The 26,655-nt window shown below is 36.6% G+C and overlaps 1 protein-coding gene across 3 annotated transcripts in view; it reads left to right on the top strand.

Moving 5' to 3' along the window:
- ADAM10 (ADAM metallopeptidase domain 10) overlaps positions 1-26,655 on the top strand; it is a 136,622-nt gene that overhangs the window by 4,418 nt on the left and 105,549 nt on the right. The window contains exon 1 of one of the 3 annotated variants that reach the window (XM_040492820.1): positions 7,812-7,858. The exons of the other annotated variants lie outside the window; for them this stretch is intronic. Coding sequence (XP_040348754.1) covers positions 7,834-7,858 — 25 coding nt within the window. The 5' untranslated portion in view covers positions 7,812-7,833. Of the gene's footprint in view, positions 1-7,811; positions 7,859-26,655 lie in introns of those variants that run through there. 3 annotated transcript variants of the gene reach the window in all.

Here is a 26,655-nt window from a genome sequence, read left to right as displayed (position 1 = left end):
CTCTGTCTCTCTCTGTCCCAAAAATAAATAAATAAAAAAAAAAAAAAAAAAGCTTTGGCATACACAGTGCTTTTTTTTTTTATGTACCATTAGATTATTTGGTATTAAAAAAATTCCTGTTTCCATGATAACAATTTGAAGGTCTTTTTTTTTTTTTAATTTGTTTTTTAATGTTTGTTTATTTTGGAGAGAGAGAGCAGGAACAGGGAGGGGAGGGATCCAGAGAGAGACACATAATCTGAAGCAGGCTTCAGGCTCTAAGCTGTCAGCACAGAGCCCGATGTGGGGCTTGAACTTACGAACCATGAAATCCTGACCTGGGCTGAAGTGGGACGCTTAACTGACTGAGCCACCCAGGCACCCCAACAATTTGAAGGTCTTAAAGAATGATGGTTATAATTTTTCTGAATCACTTTATTTCAGTGAGCAAATAAGAAACCATTTCTTTTTCTACTTGGATGAGACTCAGAAAAAAGTGGTTGAGGGTCATGTAAGTAAAAACTTAGGCTTCCTTTCTTTTAAGGACAGGTTATAAACATAAACTCTGCCTTTGAATTCATAAAATGAAATGGAGTAATACATTCAGCAATAAGCTACATGTTCCAACATTGTTGGGAGATGACAGTGACAGGTTCACATATGGGAAGATTCCCAAATAACAAGTCTCTGGGACTTAGACTTGTAAAATTTTGGCAATTTTTGATGGAAGTTTTTCCAAGATGTATTACACATTTACTGTGTCCTTAAAATGGTCTGACTTTAATCTTTTTTTAAAGGATTGAGGATTAGTATAAAGAACAATTGTTCTTGTTCTTGGTCTGTATTGTCATTTCTGGTTTTTTGTTTTTGTTTTTAATTTTCCCAGAAGCAATTAAAATGGGTATTCTAAGTGATTGTGCTTTTTATTTTTGTACCTAGTTTCAATAGTATTTCCAGCTTTTTCGTTAGATTTCCTGACTTTCTTGCAAACTTTTAGGATATCACCTTCTAATTAGTTGTTCCTAATACATTTTCTTTGGGGAAACTAAATAACTATACTTGATACATTTACACACAAGGTGGAATGAATAAGTTCTGCATCTTCTATGGAATACATGTACATGAGCTTTGTATATATACATATATATGTGTGTGCGTCTGTGTATATATGTATATATGAAAAATATATATCTATATCTATCTCTCTATCTATCTATCTATCTGTCTATCTATCTATTTTAACATATGTGTTTGGTTTGGGGAGTTTAGTGTTGGGGTTGTCTTGTTCTGAACAATTAGGATGATGTTGTACCAATGTATTTTGCTAGTTAAAGAGAGGCAGGGTAGAATGAAGAGAGAAAAATGATGCATAAAGGAAGACACAGTAATAAAATGCACACTCATATGGCTACAGGTAGATCATTTCCTAGATCTGAATCATGAGTATTGTGGTTCAAAACTGATATGCTAGATTGTTGATATTAACCTCATCTTAATATAGGCAATTGCAATAGTCTCTTCAGGAATGTAAACTGCAAGTTAAGACAACTGTTCTCTGTATTTAAAGAAGCAGTTAGGTAAAAGGTAGGTGACACAGGCTCCCCATACTATCAGAATGTGTTTTATTGTTTGCAGTAAGTAACTGTTGTGTGTTACATATGGTTTCAGTGACTTTGTGATTTGCATAAAGTTAAATTTGTCTGCCTTTGAATTAATATCGCATTCTAATGGTTAGAAAACTTTTGCCAAAGTTGGAGGTATATTTTTGGAATGGTCTAGCATAAAATATATATGTGGAGTAACAAAAATGGAATTTGTGTGTGTGGAGAAGTTGGGGGGCAGGGCTAGCATAGTCGTTGGTTAAAGCTGCCAACACAAGTTTCAGTGAAAGGCCTGTGTGGCCACTAATGGAGAGATAAATTGTATATGTGAAAGAGTGTGGACAGAAAAACACAGTGTTTTCAAATCTGAGCTCCAAGTCACAGGGCAGACATTCCAAATTCTAGGAATTGATTTGCATTTGGACTGTTTGCACATGGGCAACTCTCTGTGATACGCTTGGGTAAAGAGCCCCAGATTTTTTTTTAAGGAGGAATTGATTTATTTAATGATTGTTAGTGATTCTTCCAAGCAACTCTAAAATGGCTGCTTTTTGTGAATAAAAATCCAGTAATTCTAACTAGTTTAGTTGTCAATTTTTATACTAGGTAAAGAAAGCAATGTTATAGTAAGAATATAAGGAAAAACTAATAATCCTACCAGTTTGATTCCCGTGAGGGCAGTAACATTGCTGTCCTGCTGTGTGAAGGCTTTGCCTTGGTACCAGTAGGGACAGTCCTGTCTCACTAGGTTGCAGGAAATAGCAGTACTGAGAATAGTTCTTAGAGAATGTAGACTCCTTTTGATACTGGGTGAATTCATTCTGAAGCTATTACAATTCCAAGTAAACAGTGTGAGAAAGTGTACAGTGAGAACATTGCTGTTTAGTCACCAGTTTATTGTAGTCTGTGGTTAGTAGGAGTCGTGAAGCTACAGTCTTGAGTGAGGAGTAAAAAGCACTGAGTTTGTCAGCGTAGACAGAAATGCCAAGATATAAAAATACAGTTCCAATTATGTATTGTAGTTGCAGTTGAAATGAGGATTTATTAAGCTAAAGGAACATTAGCCAGTTGGGGAAAGCTTTTTGAGAAAAGGGAATGACATAACAGTCTAGTAAGGTTCTTGTAGGCTTACTTGCCTGGAACGGAGAGTCCGTGGCAGGAAATGAGAAGTGCTAACTGGGCCATGATAACCAGGACTCCAATTATTCATATTCTAGGCCATGATAACTGCAAGGTAGAGTATTATGGAATGTTGGTTGGAATCCATGTTGAGGAGGTGGGATATGATACAGTAAGGGATACGTTAGCTGCTTGATGAATTATGTGTTTGAGTCCTTGATTAGGGTAGTAATTGTAGAAATAAATAAGGATAGAACAAGAAATCTCACAGAAGAAAAACTGGTAAAACTTGGCGGAAGTTTAAAGTGAAGCTAACAAAGTTTATTGAGGGCTCACTGTTGAATGCACATCTCAGAGGCTGTTGCACTGGAGAGAGTATAGTTTTATAAAACTTAGAGGACCTCAGTGTTTGAAGTTGAAAATAAGACATCGTAAGATTTTGAATCTAGATAGGTTCTAGTGTGGGATGTATGTCAGAGTCTGGGATTTTATCTTACTTGCAAACTAATAATTTTGTTGGATGTTGGTTAAAAGTTTGCACAGTCTTTCAGAAATATGTGGCTCATCATATGGGAAGCACTGCTCCAGATAGTTGCAAGGTAGAAATTTGGTGAATTTGGAGTGGAGGGGAGGGTTAAATTTAAAGATACATTAGCAAGTATATTTTTACTTTGCAAGTATATGTTTACTCTCAAGTTGGAATTAGCCTCTCTGGTTCAAGAATATGCTTGATACTCTTGATTTTATGTGAATTATGAACTTCCTATTTCAGAGATAAAGTAGGGAAAAGAATGTGATCTTTGCATTTGAGTCAAATGTACATATATGATTTTTCGAGCAAAATTGTCTTTCCATTTGCCTTTGCTTGCATTGATGATGGCAAGGCATACTCATACACGTTTTGAACTTTGGATTTAGTTTTCATAAGACTATAGATAGAATCCTATACTTACGAATTGAGTGCGATATTAATTTGCTACCTCTTTTCTTAAGAATTAATTGGGTGACTTAGTTGGTTAAGTGTCCAACTTCGGCTCAGGTCATGATCTCATGGTTCATGAGTTCGAGCCAGGCATCGGGCTCTGTGCTGACAGTTCAGAGCTTGGAGCCTGGTTTGGATTCTGTGTCTCCCTCTCTCTCTCTGTACCCCCTCCCTCCACTCGCTCTCTGTCTCAAAAATAAATAAACATGTAAAAAGTTTAAAAAATAGTTTTAAAAGAATTAATTGGTATAAGTTTGTAAAAATGCTGGAGACTATGTTATACAAATATTATTAAAATTATGTTGTTTCCAGGCCTACTTTCATTTGGAATCTATTAGTTTCAAAATACAGATAGATAAGATGTATTTCTGGAAATTGAAATCCTAGAAAGTTGATACCAAGCATTAGAAAATAGAATTTAAGAAAAGACATAATTCCTTCTCCCGTGCAGTTTTATAACTTTTTAATATTAATCATTCAATCTTTTAAAATGCTTATTATTATGAATTTGCATTGCAGTATTTATGCAGTTTTGTAGCCTTTAAAAAATTAACGTGTAAAGTGTATATGCAAAGCAGACACTGAAATATTTATCAATGGTCTAGAGACAGTTTTGATTGTCACAACTGGAGGGATGCTACTGGCATCTAGTGGGTAGAGGCCAGAGATGCTGCTAAATATTTTACAATGCACGGGACAGCCCCCCACAACAAAGAATTACTGGTCAAAATAGTAGTGCTGAGGGTGAGAAACCTAACTCTAGAGGAAACTTGAGTCTTTTTACCTTTTTTTTTTTTAAATTTCTGATCGCTTGCTGTCTTAATTGATTACTCAAGTTTCATAAGCTTCCATATTTCTATTCTGTTTAAACCTTTTTCTCCTAGTGTTCTATGCACTGTAGCTCTGAAAATTTTACTTTATCATTTATCTTCTAGCATTTCCCATTCTTTTTTTTTTTTTTTTAATTTTTTTTCAACGTTTTTATTTATTTTTGGGACAGAGAGAGACAGAGCATGAACGGGGGAGGGGCAGAGAGAGAGGGAGACACAGAATCGGAAACAGGCTCCAGGCTCTGAGCCATCAGCCCAGAGCCTGACGCGGGGCTCAAACTCACGGACCGCGAGATTGTGACCTGGCTGAAGTCGGACGCTTAACCAACTGCGCCACCCAGGCGCCCCATAGCATTTCCCATTCTTCATTTTCCAGTTTGTGGTTGGGAAGTAAATCTGATTCTGTTAATTTATAATAGTGGTTGAATGACTGATAACTCATGAAGATTATTTAAAAACCAAACCAGACAAGTTGCTTGTTAACCCAGAAGAGCCATAGATAGTAGGATTTTAGTTTCTGTGGGATAGTTTTGAGGGACTCATCCAGTAACTTCTGCAATCAGAATTAACTTTTACAAAATATTTTCTTTGAAATTTGAACTCCTCAGTTCTTAAAAACTTTCATCTTTTTTTTTTTTTATAACTTCATTCCCCCTTCCTCTTATTATCATCATTAACACCTTTGGCAGAATTGCACGTCCAAATATCCTGGAAGGAGGCAGAGGCAGGTGCTTTGGGGTGTAATATGGGAGAAGGGTGAAGTAATGAGAATGGGTTTGGGATTAAGTGAGGGTGTGGGGTAGATCTATACCAACAGTACAGTTGTAGCTGAACCCAGTGTGTGTGTGTGTGTGTGTGTGTGTGTGTGTGTGTGTGTGTGTTTAGGTAGATTGAAAGTCACAGTCTCTTATATGGGTTATTCTCTGTACTTGTGTCTGCTCTTATTTGAAATGGTATAAAAGCATTTCATTCAGTATAGAAATCTAAATTATATACATGTTTCCACTTTTGGATTTTTAAGCTGTATTTCATAAGTTAGTGGTTGAAATTTAATATATTAAGTACGTTTTAACCATTGATGTTTTGTGCCCTTTGTAATTAATTTAGCTTATAATTGACAAAAGAGCTACTTATTTTAACTTCTGAGCCAGCTAGCTTTATTATTTTAATTTTTAGAAACCACTTCATCTCAAAAAGTGGGTGTGTTGAAATATGCTTATAATTGTAGAATACACCCTACAATCGTGAACTTTTACTTACAACTGTTAGGTGTAGATAGATGTTTCCTTGTAGAAAATGGTCTGACTCCTTTCTAGTGAAGAAATTGATAATGTGGCTTAAGTTTGAAGTCACATTGTTGAAGTAACTTTTCTGAGAATACAGTAAAGATACTTAAGTATATTGCTGAAATAAAGGACAGGATAGTTCCTGGAAGTTTAACTTTGTCATATAAGAGAACAATTTTGTTAATGGTATTTAGTGCTTCAAGATCAAATACAAGAAGCATTGGTCAACATAGTATGATGTCTAAGACACAGTTGATGACTCAAGTTTCTCAGGAAGGAAATACACTTTTCTGTTGGGGAAAAATGCTCTTCGTACCTAATTTTAGAATTATACAAGTGAAAAGTCTGTTGAAAACTACTTGATTACAAGTAATTTTTCTGAGGAATGGAAATGTGCCAGCCTTAGCTTCTTCTTACACATCCTCCCATTTATTGTAATTGAGTTTTTCTGTAAATAGGGAGATCTGTAATGTCAAAACATGTTTGCAGAGTTTTCTTGTCCCGTTCTTAAAATTGTAGAATAACTTTCTTTGATATAGATAGAAAAAAAAGTTTGTTGTATAATAATTGCTGTTCCATACAAAGATAATGATATTGACCCACCATCAACAAGATATATTCTGATTATTTTTTAATCTTGATGTTGGTGAAATTTTCATCCTATGTGTTTTATCCTATTCTTATATTTAATTTAGATTTAAACAGAAGATTGTAGGATTTGGATTCAGAAGTTGGAAAGGAAGCTTTTGTTTGTAGCCTCATTGTGGAAAGTAAGCAGAATATGGAAAATACTCATGGAATATAGAAAATAATAATATTCAGTATTCATTTATGGAACCCTTATTATATGCCAGGCAATGTTCTTAGGGCCCAGTCTTTACAACATCTCTGAAAGATAGGTTCTGTTATTTTCATTTTACAAATAGGGAGTAGGACCAGGGAGGGTAACTTTTTCAGTGTCAGGATTTGAACATGGTCAGTCTGGCTCCAGAATTCATACTGAATTCATTAAATACTATACTGCCGCTAAGAAACATGTCTCATGCCTTAAAAGGCATTACAGGGGCACCTGGGTGGCTCAGTCAGTTAAGTGTCAGACTCCTGATTTCGGCTCAGGTCATGATCTCATGGTTCGTGGGTTTGAGCCTTGCGTTGGGCTCTTTGCTGACAGTTCAGAGCCTGGAGCCTGTTTCTGATTCTGTGTCTCTTTCTCTCTCTGCACCTCCCCTGCTCACGCTCTCTGTCTCTCAAAAATAAATAAGTGTAAAAAAAAAAAATTACTATTCTCAAATTTTAAAAAGGGAGAGACTTTCCAAGCTTTCCAGCAGCAAGGGAGACCAAGTTATGTTTTTTCTTCTACTTAGAACTTGCTGGCCATTTTTTTTTATCACTCTTGCAAGTAGGTGATTTTCTGGTATTGCTTTACTTTTCCTCCCATTTTTTCTTTTAATTTAAAAATTTTGAAAATTAGTTATGTTTTCTCCATTTAATAGATCCAATCCAGTTATTCTTTACCAATTTGACACATAGGCATTTACTTGATATATATACTCTATTTTTTTCCTAACTTTGTATCTTTTTTTTTTCAACGTTTATTTATTTTTTTTGGGACAGAGAGAGACAGAGCATGAACGGGGGAGGGGCAGAGAGAGAGGGAGACACAGAATCGGAAACAGGCTCCAGGCTCTGAGCCATCAGCCCGGAGCCTGACGCAGGGCTCGAACTCACGGACTGCGAGATTGTGACCTGGCTGAAGTTGGACGCTTAACCGACTGCGCCACCCAGGCGCCCCTCCTAACTTTGTATCTTAAAAGCTTCTATACTTTCTGAGAGGTTGGAAGTATATGTAGTCCAATTAATATTTGTATACCTTTCATCTAAATTTATTTTATTTTTTTAAAGTTTACTTACTTTTATAGAGAGAGGGAAGGAGAAAGAGAATCCCAAGCAGCCTCTACACCATCAGCTTGGAGCTCAAGGAGGGGCTCAAACTCACAAACTGTGAGATCATGACCTGAGCCGAAATCTAGAGTCGGATGCTTAATCTACTGAGCCACCCAGGTGCCTCTGACCTAAATTTATTAATGGTTATCTTTTGCCTTGCTTGCTTTATTGCTCATATATAAATAGATGTAAAAAAAACATACACATATATATATATATATATATTTTTTTTCCCCCTCTGAACCATTTTAAAGTAAGTTGTAACAATAAATACTTCGTTAATGCATCTCATAAGATTAAGGACATTGTCTTACATAACCAAGAAGATTACTTTTCTCTTTTTAAGTGTGGGATGTTTAAATTTCTCATGAAGCTTGCAAGTACTAGGTACCATGTGAATTTATTACATGATTTCTGAAGGCTAGATTTCTGGCAACTACAACTGAGGACCAGAAAGTAAAGTGTTGTTAGTATGCTTTTATATATGAGTAAAATAAAGTATCAGTAGAGAAAGGAGGAGACATAGAATGTTGCAGGATGCAGTTATTTTATGTAGTACTCTGTATGCAGTCCGTCAGCAAATCTTGTCAGCTCCTCCTTCAAAGTATGTGCAGACTTTGAATATTTCTCACTAGTTGCACCACTGCTTTTTGGATTGATACAAACCAACATCTTCTCGCTTTAATCACTGTTCTCCCTGTTCTCTTGTTCTCCCAATTTTTTTTCAACATAGTAGTCTGGAATCCTGTTCAAAAGGTACTTCTTTAGTCAGAGACCATCTACTGGCAAATTGTATACTTTAAAATGTATAAAATGATGAGTTTTGTGTTACATGAATTGCACCTCAAAAAAAGCAAAAGCAAGCTAAAAAAAAAAAAACCGATTCACTGGCCCACTATTTTAAGTAAAAGCCAGAGTCCTTATAAGTGGCTTATAAGGCCCTATGTGACGTACATTGTATGCTTTTCTCCCCCACAGTACCTCTACAGTTCTTCCCTTTTTTGATTCCACTCCAGCTACACAGAGCTCTTTAAAAAGTGCCAGTCTTGCTTCTGTCTCTGGGACTTTGCCTTTGCTGGTCCTTTTTACATGAAACACTTCCCTTTTAGATTGCGGTTTTATCTACCATCTTTGTTTTTTATTTTTAAAATTAAAATTATTTTACAAATAATGGTGAAATACAAATAACATAAAACTTAACATCATGACCATTTTGTGCAGTTCAGTAGTGGTAAGTTTAGTAATTTCCCCTTATCCATGGTTTTAGTTTCCATGGTTTCAGTTACGCAAGGTCAACCCCAGTCCAGAAGTAGATGGTACTCCCAGCTTAGTGTCAGAAGGTCAGTATTAGCCCAACTCTTATGTCACAGTGCCTTTGTCATTCACTTCATCTATCGCTAAGACATTTTATCGTCTTGTATCATCACATATAGAAGGGTGAGTACTGTACATTAAGATACTTTTTAGAGTGAGACCACATTCACATAACTTAAAACAATTTTTTTAATGTTTATTTATTTTTGAGAGAGACAGAGACAGAGCATGAGCAGGGGAGGGGCAGAGAGAGAGAGGGAGACACAGAATCCGAAGCAGGCTCCAGGCTCTGAACTGTCAGCACAGAGCCTGATGTGGGGCTCAAACCCACAAACCGCATGATCATGACCAAAGCCAAAGTTGGACGCTTAACCGACTGAGCCACCCAGATGCCCCACATTCACATAACTTTTATTACAGCATTCTAATTATTCGATTTTATTATTAGTTGTTAATCTCTTGTGGTGCCTAATTTATAAGTTAAACTTTATCATAGGTATATATGTATAGGAAAACTCGTATGTCGAGGGTTGGTGCCTCCCCTGGGGGTCTTGGAATGTATCCCTTGCAGATACAAGGAAGAGAAGGACTACTGTACACATATTGTTGTGCTTGGCCCTCTTAAAAGAGTCTGTGCTCACGTGTTAGTGAGGTCTTCCGTTTACTTCAAGACTAACCCTTTTCTTGGCATTCTATTTGCTTACCCTGTGATTACACTCTTATAACCATCTAAAGTTACTTACTTGCTTATTTTATTGTCTGTCTTCCTTCTCTGGAATAAAGCTTCATGGGGTCAGTAACTGTTTTGTCCACTGCTGTATTCCCAGCATCTGAAACAATGTCTAGCATATTAATAAGTGCCCATTACATATGTGTCAAGTGAACAGATGAATGATCATTGAACTGAATAATTTTAGTTTTTGTTAATTATATAAGAATCCTAAGTTTCTAAGTATGTCTGGAAAAAAAGCCTTGAACGCTTCTAATTAGTCTTTTTATGTAAATTTACTTTAGAGTGGAATGAAACTACCATTTTTGTTAGTGTATTGGTCTTGTTCATTGAGTATTTTTATATGCTAATTAAACTAGGTAAGTTGAATGAGTTAGAATTTTCTCTATAAAAACTAAGTTGCTTTTTTTCAACTATTCCATATATTTTTTAAAATGTTATATATATTTTTAAGTTTACTTGTTAATTTAAGTAATCTCTACACTCAACATGGGGCTTGAACTCATGAGCCCGAGATTAAGAGTCACGTGTTCTTCTGAGCGAGCCAGCCAGGCACTCCTAAAAAGATGTTATTTTTAAAGTATTTAGCAGTTGTCATTCACTGCAGAAATTAGATTCCAAGGGAAAATGTAGAATGTCTTCATGGTTATCTGATTATACTCAAAACTTGTAGACTTTATTGTTAACTTTTTAACTTTTGTTAAGATGAAAGTTTTTAAAAAATTGTTTATTTTTTTATTTTTGAGAGAGGAAGAGAGAGAGAGAGAGTGAGTCGAGGAGGGGCTGAGAGAGAGGGAGAGAGCAAGAATCTCACGCAGAGGCTGCACTGTCATCTGTCTGCTCAGAGCTGGACTCGTGCTCAACCCCGTGAATCGTGAGATGATGAACCGAGCCGAGAGCAAGAGTTGGACGCTTAACTGACTGAGAAACCCAGGCGTCCCAATATGAAACTTTTAAAAACTCATTTTCATTTTGGGGTAAATTTAGAATTGGAATGTTAGAGCTAGAGGGAAGTTTTGTAGTCTTAGGTGGGTCACTTAACCTGTCTGTGCCTCATTTTAAGATTAATTATACTTGTTCTGTGCAGTTTTACAAGAGTTAAATTAGATAGTAATTTAGACATAATTTCCTAAATTTTTATCTGTTATGTACTGTACACTCTCCTAAGCCCTTTCTGTATATTAATTCATTTAATCCATATAACAGCACTTTAGGTACAGACTATTTCATCTGCTTTACAGATGGGGAAATTGAGGCACAGAGATGTTAAGTAACTTGTGCAAGATCCCTCAGCTAAATAAGTGGCAAAGCTGGGATCCTAACTCATGAAATTTAGTTCTACTTATAAGTAAAGATAATGCTTGCTAAACTGTTAGAACATCAAGTAGGATATGTTGACCTGCCATGGTAATTGAAAAACTTAGTTGCAGTAGGAATATGAGAGTTATAATTGTCCATAAAGTCATGCAAAATGGTGATAAAAAATCTGCATAGGTAATTGCAGAGACAAGTACCTGAAATGCAGTTGTGGCATCAATAGAAAATTAAAAAAAAAAATTACATGGTGGGGTGCCTGGGTGGCATAGTAGGTTGAGGGTCCTGCTATTGATTTCCGCTCAGGTCACGATCCCAGGGTTGTGGGATTGAGCCCTGCATCAGGCTCTCCACTGAGTGTGGAGCCTGCTTAAGATTCTCTCTCTTACTGCTTCTGCCTCTCTCCCTTGCTTGCGCTCGCTCTCTCTCTCTCTCTCTCTCTCTCTCTCTCAAAAAGAAGGTGGGGCACCTGGGTGCCTCTGTACGTTGAGGGTCCGACTCTTGATCTCTGCTCAGATTATGATCTCACAGTCTGTGAGATTGAGCCCGTGTTGGGTTCCACGCTCAGTGTGGAGCCTGCTTGGGATTCTATTTCTCCCTCTCTCTGTCCCTCCCTGACTCTGTGTGTGTGTGTGTGCGTGTGCATGTGTGCGTGTGTGCATGCACTCTCTCTTTCTCTCTCTCTTGCTCTCAGAATAATCTTAAAAGAAATTACCTGGTGAATAGACCTATAATTTTATTTTATTTTTTTATTAAAAAAATTTTTTTTTTTAACGTTTATTTATTTTTGAGACAGAGAGAGACAGAGCATGAACAGGGGAGGGTCAGAGAGAGAGGGAGACACAGAATCCGAAACAGGCTCCGGGCTCCGAGCTGTCAGCACAGAGCCCGACGCGGGGCTCGAACCCACGGACCTCGAGATCATGACCTGGACCGAAGTCGGACGCTCAACCGACTGAGCCACCCAGGTGCCCCAATTTTATTTTTAACACGTTGCATTTTGCAAATGCCAGGCCTGTTAGAAATTCTGATACTTCTTGAATAAGTATCACAAGACCATGTATTTTCTGGTTGATTTATACCTTATCAGCAAGGACTAGGCTCCTTTCTTTATAAATACAAATGAAAATGGAAATTTCCATTAAACATTGAATGGATTCATTAATTCTTAAAGCAAATATTTATTGAGCACTTATTTTCTGTCTCACTTTGTTCTAGACACTAAGGGTATATAATGGAGGGATATATGTCAGTAAGAAACAATATGAAGAAAACTAAAGCAGCTTTTTAGAATAAGGGTGACTGGGATACATGGTTTTAGATAGGGTGACCAAAGAAAGCTTCGGCAGAGATTCAGTAGATACCTGAATAAAATGTGGTGCCCAACCCTGCTTTGGGAAAAGATGTTCTAGGCAGAGGGATGATAAGGAGACTAATGAGGCACACAGCATAAGGGGAGAGTGGTGAGACAGTTATGGGGGTAGAGTAGGGGAATGCAGTCCCTTATAAGGCTCGTGGTTAGCCTTGTAAGCCATGCATGGTTAGGACTGAGCAGTTGGGAGAAACATTTGGAAGTTTTTGAGCAGAGGACAGACATGATATGGCTTTACTTGAACAATATCACTTGGTATGCTGTGTGAAAAATAAACTGTATAGTGGGGACAAGAGGCGAGTTATGGTTTTTGATTGCCTAGAAATTTTTGAACCTTGTTATTTTTGGCACTGATTTTCAGTCTCATGAGTTCTGTTTTCCTAATTCAAATTCCCAGCCTTCTTCATTTGCAGCTAGGACACAAGCATGCAAACTTGTCTTCTGAACTAGGCTCCTCTAATTAGAAGGCTCATTGGAGACCTGGATTCTGAATTGAGCAGACCTGTTTGCTCGCTGAAGTTTTGCCAATAGTGTACTACATCTTCCAAACTTCTTTTTTTTTTAAGATTTTATTTTTTTTAAGTTATCTTTATACCCAGAGTGGGGCTCAAACTTACAGCTCTGAGATCAAGAGTTGCATGTTGTACCAACTGAGTCAGCCAAGTGCAGATTTTCTCCTAGTTTTATTGTTGTGTCTCTGGTAGAAAAGTGGTTTTGGAGAGGCGGGGCAGTGTTGGTGTTTTTCATGTGATATTTTTGGGATCATTGTATATATTGCTGGCTTCTAGGATACCTAGATAGTCTTGAAGAAGATAAAGGTGGAGAGGGTTCCAGTATTATTGTCAAGTAATAGACCATTACTTCAAGTAAGAGAATATTGTATGGGAAGTATGGGAATTGAATAAGATCATAATAGAGAATGCTTTGGTATTTATGGAAAAATTTGTAGGTTCTAGGTCAAGTTTCTTAGGTAGGATTTGCAGTTTGGTTTGCAAAGAACACAAAATCTTGGATTCCTCTTTGTGTCTGGTATTATTTTGCCTGATTCATGATTTCTCTTGGTTCAAGCTTGAAACTACAGAAGCAATGGTATTGTTAGTACTAAGGCATATATATTTATGTATTGATGTAACCTGGGAGAATCTAGCAAGTAACAAGGGTCAGGAATAGAGTACTGTTGACTCTTGAGCAACATGAGTTTGAATGGCACAAGTTTACTTATGGGCATATTTTATTTGATAAATACAATACAGTACTGTAGATGTATTTTTTCTTCCTTATGATTTTTTTCAGTAACCTTTTCTGTAGTATACTTTATTGTAAGAATACAGTATATAACACATATACAAAACTAACTGCTTATGTTATTGATAAAGCTTCTGGTTAACAGTAGGTTGTTAGTCAAGTTTTTGGGAATTGAAAGTTACATGTGTATTTTCAACGTGTGTGTGTGTGCGTGCGTGTGTGTGTGTGTGTGTGTGTGTGTGTGTTGGTGTCCCTGACCCCCACATCATTCAGTGGTCGCCTGTACTTGACAGATTGGAGTAGACGAATAAGCAGCTTAGGAGAAGGGAATCAGGATGATACGCAGTAAGGGGAGAGCAGATACAAAGGTGAGTAGGTCAGAGGCCAAGCTCTGTTCAGATGGAGTTGAGGAGATACGTGAATCTTTGACTGCATCAGTGAGATTTGGTGATAGAACCACATTCTGCCCTTAATTTATGAGCTTTTGACTATTTGCTAAAGTATAGGAACATACTCAGTTGAGTAGGTCCAGATACTCTATGTGGGAACAAGCAATTTTGTGGTGTCTGACTGAGATAAGTAATGCAGGGTTGGAGATTGGCATGGGCTCCTGTAGAGTAAACTGTGCCAATTTCGTTCACTAGCTGCGGAAATCAAGGGTATACATATATATTTTCTGGGTGTTTAAAAGGTATGTTCTTATTTGGTATTTTATTACATGTTTTTCCACATCTTAGAGGTAGATGTCAGTTTAGGTTTTGAAAGGTACCTGCCATGTGCTGTAATTTGATACTTTCCTTCTCTCTCTTTTTTTTTTAAGATTTTATTTTTAGGTAATCTCTGCACCCAGTGTGGGGCTCCAACCCACAACCCTGAGATCAAGAGTTGCATGCTCTACCAGCTGAGCCAGCGAGGCACCCCTCTTTCTTCAGTATTATTATTATTTTTTTAATGTTTACTTACTTTTGAGAGAGAGGGAGAGAAAATGCTAGCGAGTGCGGGGAGGGGCAGAGAGAGAGGGAGACAAAGAATCCGAAGCAGGCTCCAGGCTCTGAGGTCTCACCACAGAGCCTGATGCAGGGCTTGAACTCATGAACTGTGAGATCATGACCTGGTCCGAAATTGGAGGCTTGTGAACTGCAAGATCATGACCTGGGCCGAAGTCACACGCTCAACCGACTGAGCCACCCAGGCGCCCCTCTCTTCAGTTTTTATAGTCCCATCAGAAATGTGAATGGTGGCTTGCCTTGTTTATGATGAGGGTAATGGAATTATTGTAGAAAATTATGAAGTCCTTGAAACCAAAATTATCTTCTTGGCACTGCCTCCTGTTTGCTGTGTGACTCTAGTCTTATTACATATCTCTCAAATCTCAGTTTTCTTTGAAGTGGGCTAATAGTTCTTACTTTTAGGTCTTTTGGGTGGGTTAAATGAAAAATAATGTAGAACACTACAGGGCCTGGCAGATTGTAAGTGCTCAATAAGTTTTAGTTATTAGATCTGATTTTAAACATTATTTAATTAAATACTTAAGTTTATCTAGTCAAGTTATTTTTTGTATGTGGTGAGGTATCAGTGCACATTTAAATCAATTAGAATACATTTAAAAAATAAAATAGGGATATGCAGTTTTAGATTTTTAACTTTTCTGTTTAAAGATGTGAAATGTGAAGCTTTTTTAAAAAACAAATGTCTTTTAGCCACACTTTGCGTGTGAATTTTAAAATACTAGATTTCTAAAATAGGAATGGGAAGAAACAACCTTAGCTTTGTTTATGAACATATTATATGATAAAAACTGAAGATACTCTTGTTAAAACCAGGAGCAAAGTAAAAATGCTCTCACCGTTATTCAGCATGGTTTGGTAGTTCTAGTTAGTGTAGTTAAAAAAAGTGTAGTTTAAAAAAATATAGAATTATAAAAAGAGGAATAAAAGATTTAAATAAGAAAAGCAGAATCAACAAAGTGCCAGCTGAAAGGAGAGAGGGACAAAATAATATTCTTAGACTTTTGCATGCCCAAGGGCTCATGAATCCCCTACCCTACAGAGGTACATGGATCTCTCATTAGAATTCCTCTTGTAGAGAGGAAAAAAAAGAGGGTTTATAATGAGTCAGTACTAATGAAACTAAGTGCTAAAGTGACTTTGTACAGATTTGATTCCTGTTTTGTAATACTCTGCCTATTCAACTCTGCTGCTATAGTATGAAAGCTGTGAGAGAAAATACATAAAAGAATGAGCATATAGCTGTATTGCAGAAACAAATGGTTGGCTGGAATTGGCTTTTGAGTTAATTTGCTTACATCTGTTTTGTATTATTTGGGAACTTTTTCTGTTCAGTATATTACCTGTGACATCAGGGCAAGGCATTTCTTGCTTAAATGATAGCACCTGTGGTAAACTAGCCCTATTAATATACTATTAAACACTTAGATTGAAGCAAGCATGTAGAAAAAGAAATACACAGCAGCTGGTAGAAGTCGAGGGAATTTGTGTGTATACAGAAAAGTTGCCGAGCTTCTGAAACTTGAAAATGCATACAGATCACTGGGAATCACGTAGGGCTGGGTAGAGCCTGAGTTGCTTGGGAAATTCCAAAGGGGAGCCCAAGATTTTGCATTGCTGACAATTCCCCAGGAGACACCTATGCAGTCAGTCCCTGAAACACAATTTGAATAGCAAGATTCTGTGTGTGTCAAGACTCAACATCTACAAACACAAATTTCCAGTCTCTCTGGTAATAGTTAATGAATGGCCTTATTTGAACACGTGCTGAGTAGTAGGCTCCCAGATTTTCTTTTAGCTTTTTAGCTTAAGTGTTGAGTTTGGAACTTCAGTACTGCTAAGAAGTTCTTGAAAATGGTGTATGTTCTTACTTCTTAACTGATATTTTCCCTTGATGTTTGGTTTCCCCCAGTGTTCTTTTGGTACCTGTGATCACTGGTTGTCATTTAATCTTTTTGTTTCCCCCATTTTTTACTACTTATGTCTTATTAACAGAAATGTAGTTAATTATGAATAATGAGTCATTGAAGGTTGCTTAGTAGTTTCTTGGAGGCGAGTAGAATGTTGATTTCATTAATTTTCCTTAAAGATGACAAGTTGTAATATTTGAGTTGTCTTTGTTTTTGATTCTGGACTAAAAAAAAAAATTTTTTTTTTTAATGTTTTATTTTTGGGAGAGCACAAGCAGGGGAAGGGCAATGTGAGAGAGGGGCAGAGGATCCAAAGCAGGCTCTGCACTGACAGTAGCAAGTCCGATGTGGGTCTCAAACTCAGGAACTGCAAGATCACAACCTGAGCCGAAGTCGGACGCTCAACCAACTGAACCACCCAGATGCCCCTGGATTTTTTTTTGGAAAATTTTATGACTTAGGGAAAGGTAAAAGAAAGACCAAATACCCATATACCTACCAGTTTGATTAAACATTTTTCTTAAAAAAATTTTAAGTAGATTTATTGAGGTTTAATTTCCATACAATAAAATTCAACAGTTAATTTTGAGAAATGTACATAGCTGTATAACCACTTCCATAACATAGAACATTTATATCAGCCTATAAAATTCCCTTGAGCTCTTTGCAGTCAATTCAGAATACTTAAAAAAAATTTTTTTTTAATCTTTATTTATTTTTGAGAGAGAAAGAGAGACAGAGCATGAGTGGAGCCTCCTCCATAGAGAGCCATATGAGCCTCTCTCATAGAGAGAGGGAAACACAGAATCCAAAGCAGGATCCAGTCTCCAAGCTGTCAGCACAGAGCCTGACATGGGGCTCGAACTCACGAACCGTGAGATCATGACCAGAGCTGAAGTTGGGCGCTTAACTGACTGAGCCACCCAGGCACCCCCAGAATACTTTCTGATATCCCTTTTGATTTCTTCTTTGACCAATGGGCTAATTAAATGTGTGTTAAGTTTCTAATATTTTGGGTTTTTGCCACACATCTGTTACTGATTTACTTGCAGTATAGTCAGAAAACATACTGTATGAGTTCAGCCTTTAAAAATTTATGGAAACATGGTTTATAGCCCAGAATTAAGGTCTGTCTTGGTGAATATTCCATGTGTCCTTGAAAATAATGTATTGTTGTTTGGTGGAATGTTTTGTGAATGTTGATTGGATCAGATTGTTTGATAGTGGTCAAGTTTTTTGTATTTTTATTTTTTTGTCCACTAGTTCAGTGTGGACTGTTAATGATTTCCAACTATAATTATAATTAATAATTACAACTTCTTTCAGTTCTGTCAACTTTTTCTTCATGTCCTTTGAAGCTCTGTTATGTGATACACATTTAAGATAGTTATGTCCTTTTGATGAATTGGGAAACATCTTTCTTTACTCATAAGTTTTTTGTTTTGAAGTTTACTTTGATAATACCATAGCCATTTCAGCTTTCTTTGTATTGTTTGGAAGATATAACTTTTCCCATCCTTTTTACTTTAACTCATCTTTATTTTTGTGTTAAAATGTCTTTGTACAGCCTGTAGTTATATTTTCTTTTTTTGTAAAAATAAGAAAATGACTGTCTCATGTTTACTTATTGGTTTAGATCATTTACATTTAATGTATTTATTGATATGGTTGAGTTTAAAACTACTATTATAATATTTGTTTTCTGTTTTCTTTTCTTTCTTTTTTAATTAAATATGCTCCACACTTAGCAATGGAGCCCAATGTGTGGCTTGAACTCACGACCCTGTGAGATCAAGAGTCAAATGTTTAACTGACTGAACCATCCAGGCACCCCATACTATTTGTTTTCTGTTAGTTTTTTACCCCCTTCTTTTCCTGCAGTTTTTTTGGGACTAATTTATTTTAAAAAGATTCCATTTATCTTTGTTGGCTTATGTGGTTTTTTTTTTTTTCAACATTTATTTATTTTTGGGACAGAGCGAGAGAGAGACAGAGCATGAACGGGGGAGGGGCAGAGAGAGAGGGAGACACAGAATCAGAAGCAGGCTCCAGGCTCTGAGCCATCAGCCCAGAGCCTGACGAGCCCAGGGGCTCGAACTCACGGACCGCGAGATCGTGACCTGGCTGAAGTCGGACGCTTAACCGACTGCGCCACCCAGGCGCCCCATGTTGGCTTATGTGTTAAGCCTGTTAGCTATTTTTTTTTAGAAGTTATTCCTAAGGTGTGCAATGTATATCAATAACTTATCATTATATACCTTTACATAATACACGCTTCCATTTCTCTTCTCCATTGGGCTATTATCATCTATTTTAATTCTATGTCATAAATGCCACAGCACATTGTGGGTTTTTTTTAATAGTCATTTAACTTTTTTTTTTTATGTGACAATCTTTAATTCATCATTATGACCTACACACACGGTTAACAATATGTAGTAATGACACATCATATTGTGTTCTATGTTTTTCAGTTAATATTCAAAGACACTTTCTAGTTGAATCGAATCATCATAATTACTATTGCTGCATGAAAAATAGGACCTGACCAACATAATGGACTTTTTAGCAACAATTTTGCTTCATATGCAGTTCCATATTAGTCATTTAACTTTTAAAGAGATTAAAAAAGGAGAAAATAATTATTTTTATTTTCTCATATATTCATTATTTCTGGCACTATTCTTTGTGTCAGTACATATTTACATCTGGTATCATTCCTTCTGCCTGAAAAACTTCCTTTAACATTTCTTGTAATGCAGGTATACTAGTGATAATTTGGCAGGTTTGATGTCTGAAAAAGTGGTCGTGTCACTTCACCTTCATTTGTGAGAGATATTTTCACTGGATATAGAATCTTAGGTTGAGAAGTTTTTTGTTCTTATAGTACTATAAACATGTTGCTGCATTATCTTCTGACTTATGTAGAATTATGCTGTCATTTATACTTTTGTTCCTCTGTATATAATGTCTTTTTTTCTAGCTCCTTTGGGTTTTTTTATCCCTAGTTTTCAGCCATTTGCTTATGATTTGCCTCTGTGTGGTTTTCTTTTATATTTAATTCTGCTTAAGATTTGTTGAGTTTCTTGGTTCTGTAGATTTATAGTTAAATCTTTTACCTTTTCAGCCCCCCTTCATGTTTGTTTCCTTGTATGCTTTTTACATATAGAACATATTTATAATAGCTGTTTTAACCTCTTTGTATGCTAATTCCATCATCTCTGTAATTTCTGTCTCTATTGTCTGATTTTTTCCCAGTTATGCAGAAAAATATATTTATATTTTCCTGATTTTTTTTTTTTTACATGCATGGTAGTTTTTGAAATCATTCTGATTTTTACTTTTTTTTGTGACTTAGATTTTGTCTCTCCTTTAGATACTGTCTGATTTTTTTGGTGTATAGTTCAACTATTTGGAATCAGTTTAATCCTTTGAAATATTGCCTTTAATCTTTGCTAGGGTAAGGTCCATAACACCTTTAGTGTATGGGTAATTTTACCCCATGAATAAGGTGATGTTTTTTGAGGGCTATACCTATGCTCCATATATTGCAGGTCTTTTTACCCTGGATAGTGGAAATATGAACACTTCTCAGCCCTTTACTGGCTTTGAAGATTGTTCTTACTTCTTTTGTGTGTGGTTCATTTTTCTGGGCTGGCATAGTTTATTCTCTCACGTGTTCAGATTAGTACTCAACCAGACACTTAAAGGGACAAGGTCTCAGAGCTCTCTCTGTTTAACTTTCCCTTGACCCTCTAACCCACAGATTCTGAATGCCCAGCCTTACTCAACTCAGTTATTTGGCCCCTCATTTGAGTGAGAACACCAGGCTGTTTGTGTTCTTCCACCCCACACATTGGCCTGGACACTGCTTGTAGTTAGTAAGTTGGGCCAGTTGTAGATCTCATCTCATTTTGCTTATCTTCTTATGTGTTTTGTTTAGTTTTCTAATTGTTTACGGTGGGGGTAGGTTAAATTCAGTCCCTTTTTCTCCATTATAGTCAGAAGTGGAAACTGGTTTAATAATTTGAGTCCTTTTCCTTTTTTCCTGCATAGACTACAGTGAAAATTATGCATGTCACTTTACCCCTAAGCACTTTAAAATATATCTCCAAAAATTCAAAATATTCTACTATATAACCACAGTGTTGTTGTACTGAAGAGAATTAACAAGATCTTCTAAATATTATCCAGGACTGATTCTAGTTTGTCCAGGATTGTTTCCAAATGTTTTTTGTTTACTTCTTAATTGGATTACTTACTATTTTGCACTTTTTTTTGTTTTGTTTCTTTCATTGTTTTTGCTCTAGTATATTTGGACAATGTGATATTTATGGTTGTATGGCTTTTCTCTGTCCTGTTGTTCTTTTTGCTGTGATATAATGTGGATAACTTGTCTCTGAGCCGTAGTTAGAAAGGCTGATTATTTGTGTTTTACCTGCTTTTCTCCAGTCATGGGGTCATGATTATATACAACCTCTTTGAGAATTCCAAGGCTCTGTTCTCTTTTGGAATTAAAAAAAAAAAGTGAATTGTATGACTTCTGAGTGTTAGGGACAGACAGCATCAGGAATCCTAGGAGTCATTGCTAGGAAGTGTCAAAATGCAAATCCAGTTCTGTATTATGCTTTTCCACTTTCTCATTAGAATATTGTTTCCTTGGCTGCCTGTTTGAGAGATTATGCCATTAGATTATTCTCAGTGTTGTATTAGTGCACTGGGTCTCTTGAATACAAACAACAAAAAAATCCTCTGTTTGGTAGCCTTTTCTAATTTCAGTGCTGTAAATATCACCCCCCCCCCCCCCATGGCTAATTTCAAGCTACCAACATGTCATTGGTTACAGATTTGGGAAGAGATCAGGTGCTTACGAGCCTGTATTAGGTCACTTCACACACTGGTTATATTCTTTTCTTACTTGGTTTCAGTTCTTGAGGAATTTGTTTTTAACTTTTTTTTGAGAGAGTGAGTAGTGAGTGGGGGAGTGGCTGAGGGAGAGGGAGAGAGAATTTGCTTTTAATGTTTATTTACTTTTGAGAGACATTGAGAGCAGGAGCAGGGGAGGTACAGAGAGGGAGGGAGACAGAGGATCCAAAGCAGGCTCTATGCTGACAGCAGAAAGCCCGGATGTGGGGCTCGAACAAACTCACGGCACTGTGAGATCATGACCTGAGCAGAAGTCTGACACTTAACCAATTGAGCTATCCAGGTGCCCTGAGGGAGAGAGAATCTCAAGCAGGCTCTACACCCAGTGCGGAGCCATCCATCTCAGGACTGAGAGATCATGACATGAGCTGAAATTGAGAGTCAGACACTTAACCAACTGAGGCACCCAGGTGCCCCAAGAATTTTTTTTTTTTTTTAATATGGGAGGGTGTGCTGTTTTTTATAAGTTTTTTCTCCCCAACAGATCCCCCTTTGTTTTATTAAGTATTGGGGAGAGATAAATTACATAATACTGTTTCAATACATTATCTTCAGTGTTTTTTTTTTTTTTCCTTTTTTTATTACTGGGATCGTATCATAAATACTGGTGTTTAGGCATAGCTAACCCAAAAACATGGGTCTTGTGTAGAAGATGATAAGAAGATGGACTTGGTAACCATGTGTTCCTGGATAGCATTTTTTTAAATAATGTTTTTATTTATTTTTGAGAGAGAGAGAGAGAGAGAGAGAGAGAGAGCATGAGCAGGGGAGGAGGGGCAGAGAGAGAGGGAGACACAGACTCTGAAGCAGCCTCCAGACTCTGAGCTGTCAGCTCAGAGCCCAATGCAGGGCCTAAACCCCTGAACTGTGAGATTATGTCCTGAGCTAAAGTCAGACGCTCAACCTACTGAGCCACCCAGGCGCCCTTCCTGGGTAGCAATTTTTAATTTGACCCATTAAAATCTGTGAATTGTGTTTTATCTCTGTTATAAAGATCCAGAAAAATCATTAGTCAGATCCTTTGCCAACGAAAGTAAACATTATCTTGCCTTAGAAAATTCCTTTGTGTGTGGGACAGAGAAAAGATGACTGTTTAATAACTCAGGAGTGTTCCATCCATGCAAATAATTGAGCTTTTATCACATGTCACTGAAATAGCCATGGTTATTGTTTTAAGTTATCAGAAATGCAGAACACTTTATCTGAAATGTGACTTAAAAAGTTGACTTTTTTGGTGCTGAAAAGGAGTGGAAGCAGTAACTTTGCAAAGCCAAGTTTGTGCTGTGGCTATTCAGTCCACTTAAATACAATTCAGTAATCCAGTGGAAATCCTACATTTGATTTTCAAAATGAAAGAAACCACCCAAAAGTTGTCATACTACAACTTTCTCATTCTTGATTTCTTCTTGATATTTTCTCTTGTGTGGGGTATTTTTTTAAACCTAAGTATGAACTTAAAAAAAATTTTAAGGGATATGGTAAATGTTTAATATAATATTTGATTCCATTATTTAGTCTTGATTTTTAAACATTTCATACTAGTAGGCTTTATCATCTCTTATACCCTAGCTTCACTGTGTTTTCTTTGTTAGTTGCAAAGATAGTTTTGGATTCTAGTTTTGGATTCCATTCTTGTCATTTCTCTTGAGAACAGTGCATTCAATAGTACAGTGAAGTGATTCAATAATAGTTTAAATTAAGTGATCCTTTAATGCCAGCCTTTGTGCTAAGCAGTTTACATGCATTTAGGGTAGCCCTTATCTCTATTTTACAGATAAAAAAACCTAAGATTTTTAAAAAGTTAAAAAATTACCCAGCTCATGCAGTAATTGCTAGGAAGTGTCAGGATGCAAATCCAGTTCTGTGTTTATTCCTCAGTATGGCCTCAATTAGTGTATGTAGGTCTCAAAGGCAAGTGTGGGAGGAGGAAGTAGAGGAAGAGATGGGAGGAGATGATGGTGATGATGATGATGAAGAACAAGAAGAAAAAGAAGGAGGAGGAGGAGGAGAATTATTTACTGTGCCTAATGTATTGTAGGCACTTTCCTAATTGCCACCCATGGCTTAAATCATAATCCAAACAGCCTTGAGAGAGAGGTATTCTACTTCTTTCCAGTTAAAAAAAAAAATTCTTTTTTAACGTTTATTTATTTTTGAGAGACAGAGCATGAGCAGGTGACAGGCAGAGAGAGAGGGAGACACAGAATCCGAAGCAGGCTCCAGGCTCTGAGCTGTCAACACAGAGCCTGACGTGGGGGTCGAACTCACAAACTGCAAGATCATTAACTGAGTCAAGTCGGATGCTTAACCGACTGAGTCACCCAGGCACACCTACTTCTGTCTGGTTTTAAGGATGGGGCACTGAAGCTGAGTCTTGCATTTGCTCAGGGAAACAAGCTAATAAATAAAGGTAATGGGATTTAAACCGAATAGATTTTTTATTCTAGTAAAAAAAATGCTTGCCATAAAATTTACTACCTTAACCATTTCTAAGTATACAGTTCAGTAGTATTAAATATATTTACCTTGTTTTGCAACCATTCTCCAGCATTTAAACCCATCATTTGACATAAGAATTTGTGTCCTTAGCTGTACAATGACCAGTCACAGACGTGTATGTACAGAAAATTCAGTGATGGACACTTAGGCTTCATGCAGTACATTAGAGAAACCATTATAGTTTCTTTTTGAAAACATACTTGGTGTTTTGTTTTATAAAAGAGGGCAGTTTTCTTTAGGAAGACATTTTGGTTTGTTAAGGATTCACTCATGGTGAGGATGGAGAAACCAGGACCAGATTTATCCCCCTGCCTGGAAAAATCTAAGGAAACCAAGGAAAAAAAAAAAAAAAAAAAGCAGAGAAACCATAGTTTTTAAGACTGGTCACCAGATGGTAAATGACAATGATCCCTGAGAGAGGGGAAATAAATGAGTCAAGACGTCTGGTTGTTCCAACTTTCTATCTTGAGAAAATTTCCATCTGCAGTGATATGAGAGGAAACCTAGGTGGAGGCCAGCTAACTCTCTGAGTTGAGAAGATGAAACTGAGACTCAAGCAGGACCAAAGTAACTAGAATTCACAGACAGAATATCAGAGTGAAGAGCACTGCATAGAGAGAGAATCCCTGAGATTTGTGAAGGGTTCTCCTAGTGTTTGGCAGAGTATTGATCAGTGCATACATGTGAAGAGACTGTCTGAGTCCAGGGAAAGAAACAGTGCCTTGTGTTCACATAAGACAGGAAATAGTGCCTGTTCTCACTGGCCAGACTGGGAAAACTCTTAATTTGTGGAGCAATGGGGTAGACTACTCAGAAAAGTCTTCCTTCACTAGTTGGGAATAATTAGCCCTACAGTGAGCACTGCTCCAGAACCACCTTACAAATTAAAAATGCAAGACCCAAAAGGATCAAACTGTTTCCAGGTAACTGTACTTTCTCTTACAACAAAGCCTGAGAATATCTATAAAAATACAAAAATTGCTTACCACCCAATAAAGTGAAATTTGTAATGTCTGGGATCCATTTAGTGAAAGATTATAAGGCATACATTGAAGCAAGAAAACAATAATCCATAGTGAGAAGAATAAGCAACCAATTGGAACCAACCTGGAAGTGACACAGGTGTTAGAATTAACAGACAAGAGCATTAAAAAAGTTATTACTGTATTTCATGTAAGTAGAGACATAGAAAATATTAAACACAAATCTAACTTATAGAGATGAAAAGTATACTGTTTTCAATGGGAAGTACACTGGATGACATTAACAGCAGATTAGACATTGCAGAATATTAGTGAACTAGAAGACATAGCAGTAGAAACAATTGAAAATAAAAAGAGATAAAAGAATTTTTAATGAATATGAAAAACCACTAGTGGACTGTGGGAAGGGTTTGAATGACCTGATATACTTGTAATTGGAATCCTTCTGGAGAAGGATGGAGAGAGTTCAACAACAACACAACAACAAAACTGGAAGAAATAATGGTTGAAAAAGTGTCCAGCCACAGATCCAAGAAGTTCACTGTTACAAAGCTCAAGAAATATGGAGAAACCAAAGCACATGGTAATCAAATTATTCAAAGCCAGTGGTAAAGAGGAAAATCTTAAAAACAAACTAGGGAGGGTAAAGACACATTATATTCAGAGGCGAAGATGAGGATGACAGATTTCTTGTCAGAAGGAATACAATTGAAAAGATGGTGGAGCAACATCTTAAAAGTATTTAAAGAAAAATATATGAACCTGTCAGCCTATAATTCTATGCTTCATGGAAATATCTTTCAAAAATGAAGACAAAATAAAGACTTCAGACATACAAAAGCTGGAAGAGTTTTTCACCAGCAGAATAAATATTAGAGGAAGTCATCCAGAAGGAAAATGATGCTAGATGGAAATATGGATTCACATAAAGGAATAAAGAACCCTGAAAATGATGATTAAAGGAGATTTTTTTTCTTGTTATTTAAACCTCCTTAAAAGATAATTATTTCAGGACACCTGAATGGCACAGTCATTTAAGCATCTGACTTTGGCTCAGGTCATGATCTCATGGTTGATGGGTTTGAGCTCCCTGTTGGACTCTGTGCTGACAGCTTGGAGCCTGGAGCCTGCTTCATATTTTGTGTCTTCCTCTTTCTCTCCCCTTCCCCTGCTAGCACTCTGTCTCTCACTGTTTCCAAAAATTTAATAAAATAATTATTTCAACCCAAATAACAAAAATATATTGTGGGGTTTATAATATATATATAAGTAAAATATACAATGGCAGTAACCTAAAGGCCAGAAGGAGAGAAATGGAAGTATATTAATGTTAGGTTCTTACACCTGACATGTTATAATATCACTTGAAGGTAGGCAGGGATAAGTTAATGAGGTGTACTATAAACCTTAAAGCAACTACTGAAATAGCCAAAGAGTTTTGCTAATAAGCCAATGAAGAGATAATGAAATCATAAAAAATAGTACAAAAGAAAGAAAAAGGAACAAAGTGCAGATGAGTCAAATAGAAATAACATTGATAGACTTAAATCTACCCATATTAGTAACTTTTATTTTTAAAAAATTTAATGTTTTTATTTATATCTGAGAGAGAGG

Source organism: Herpailurus yagouaroundi, unplaced genomic scaffold (genome assembly GCF_014898765.1).
Source record: "Herpailurus yagouaroundi ecotype Mexico unplaced genomic scaffold, PumYag 184, whole genome shotgun sequence".
NCBI lineage: Eukaryota > Metazoa > Chordata > Mammalia > Carnivora > Felidae > Herpailurus > Herpailurus yagouaroundi.
Note: the sequence above shows the minus strand (reverse complement) of the source record. Positions and strands in the feature narration are given on the sequence as shown.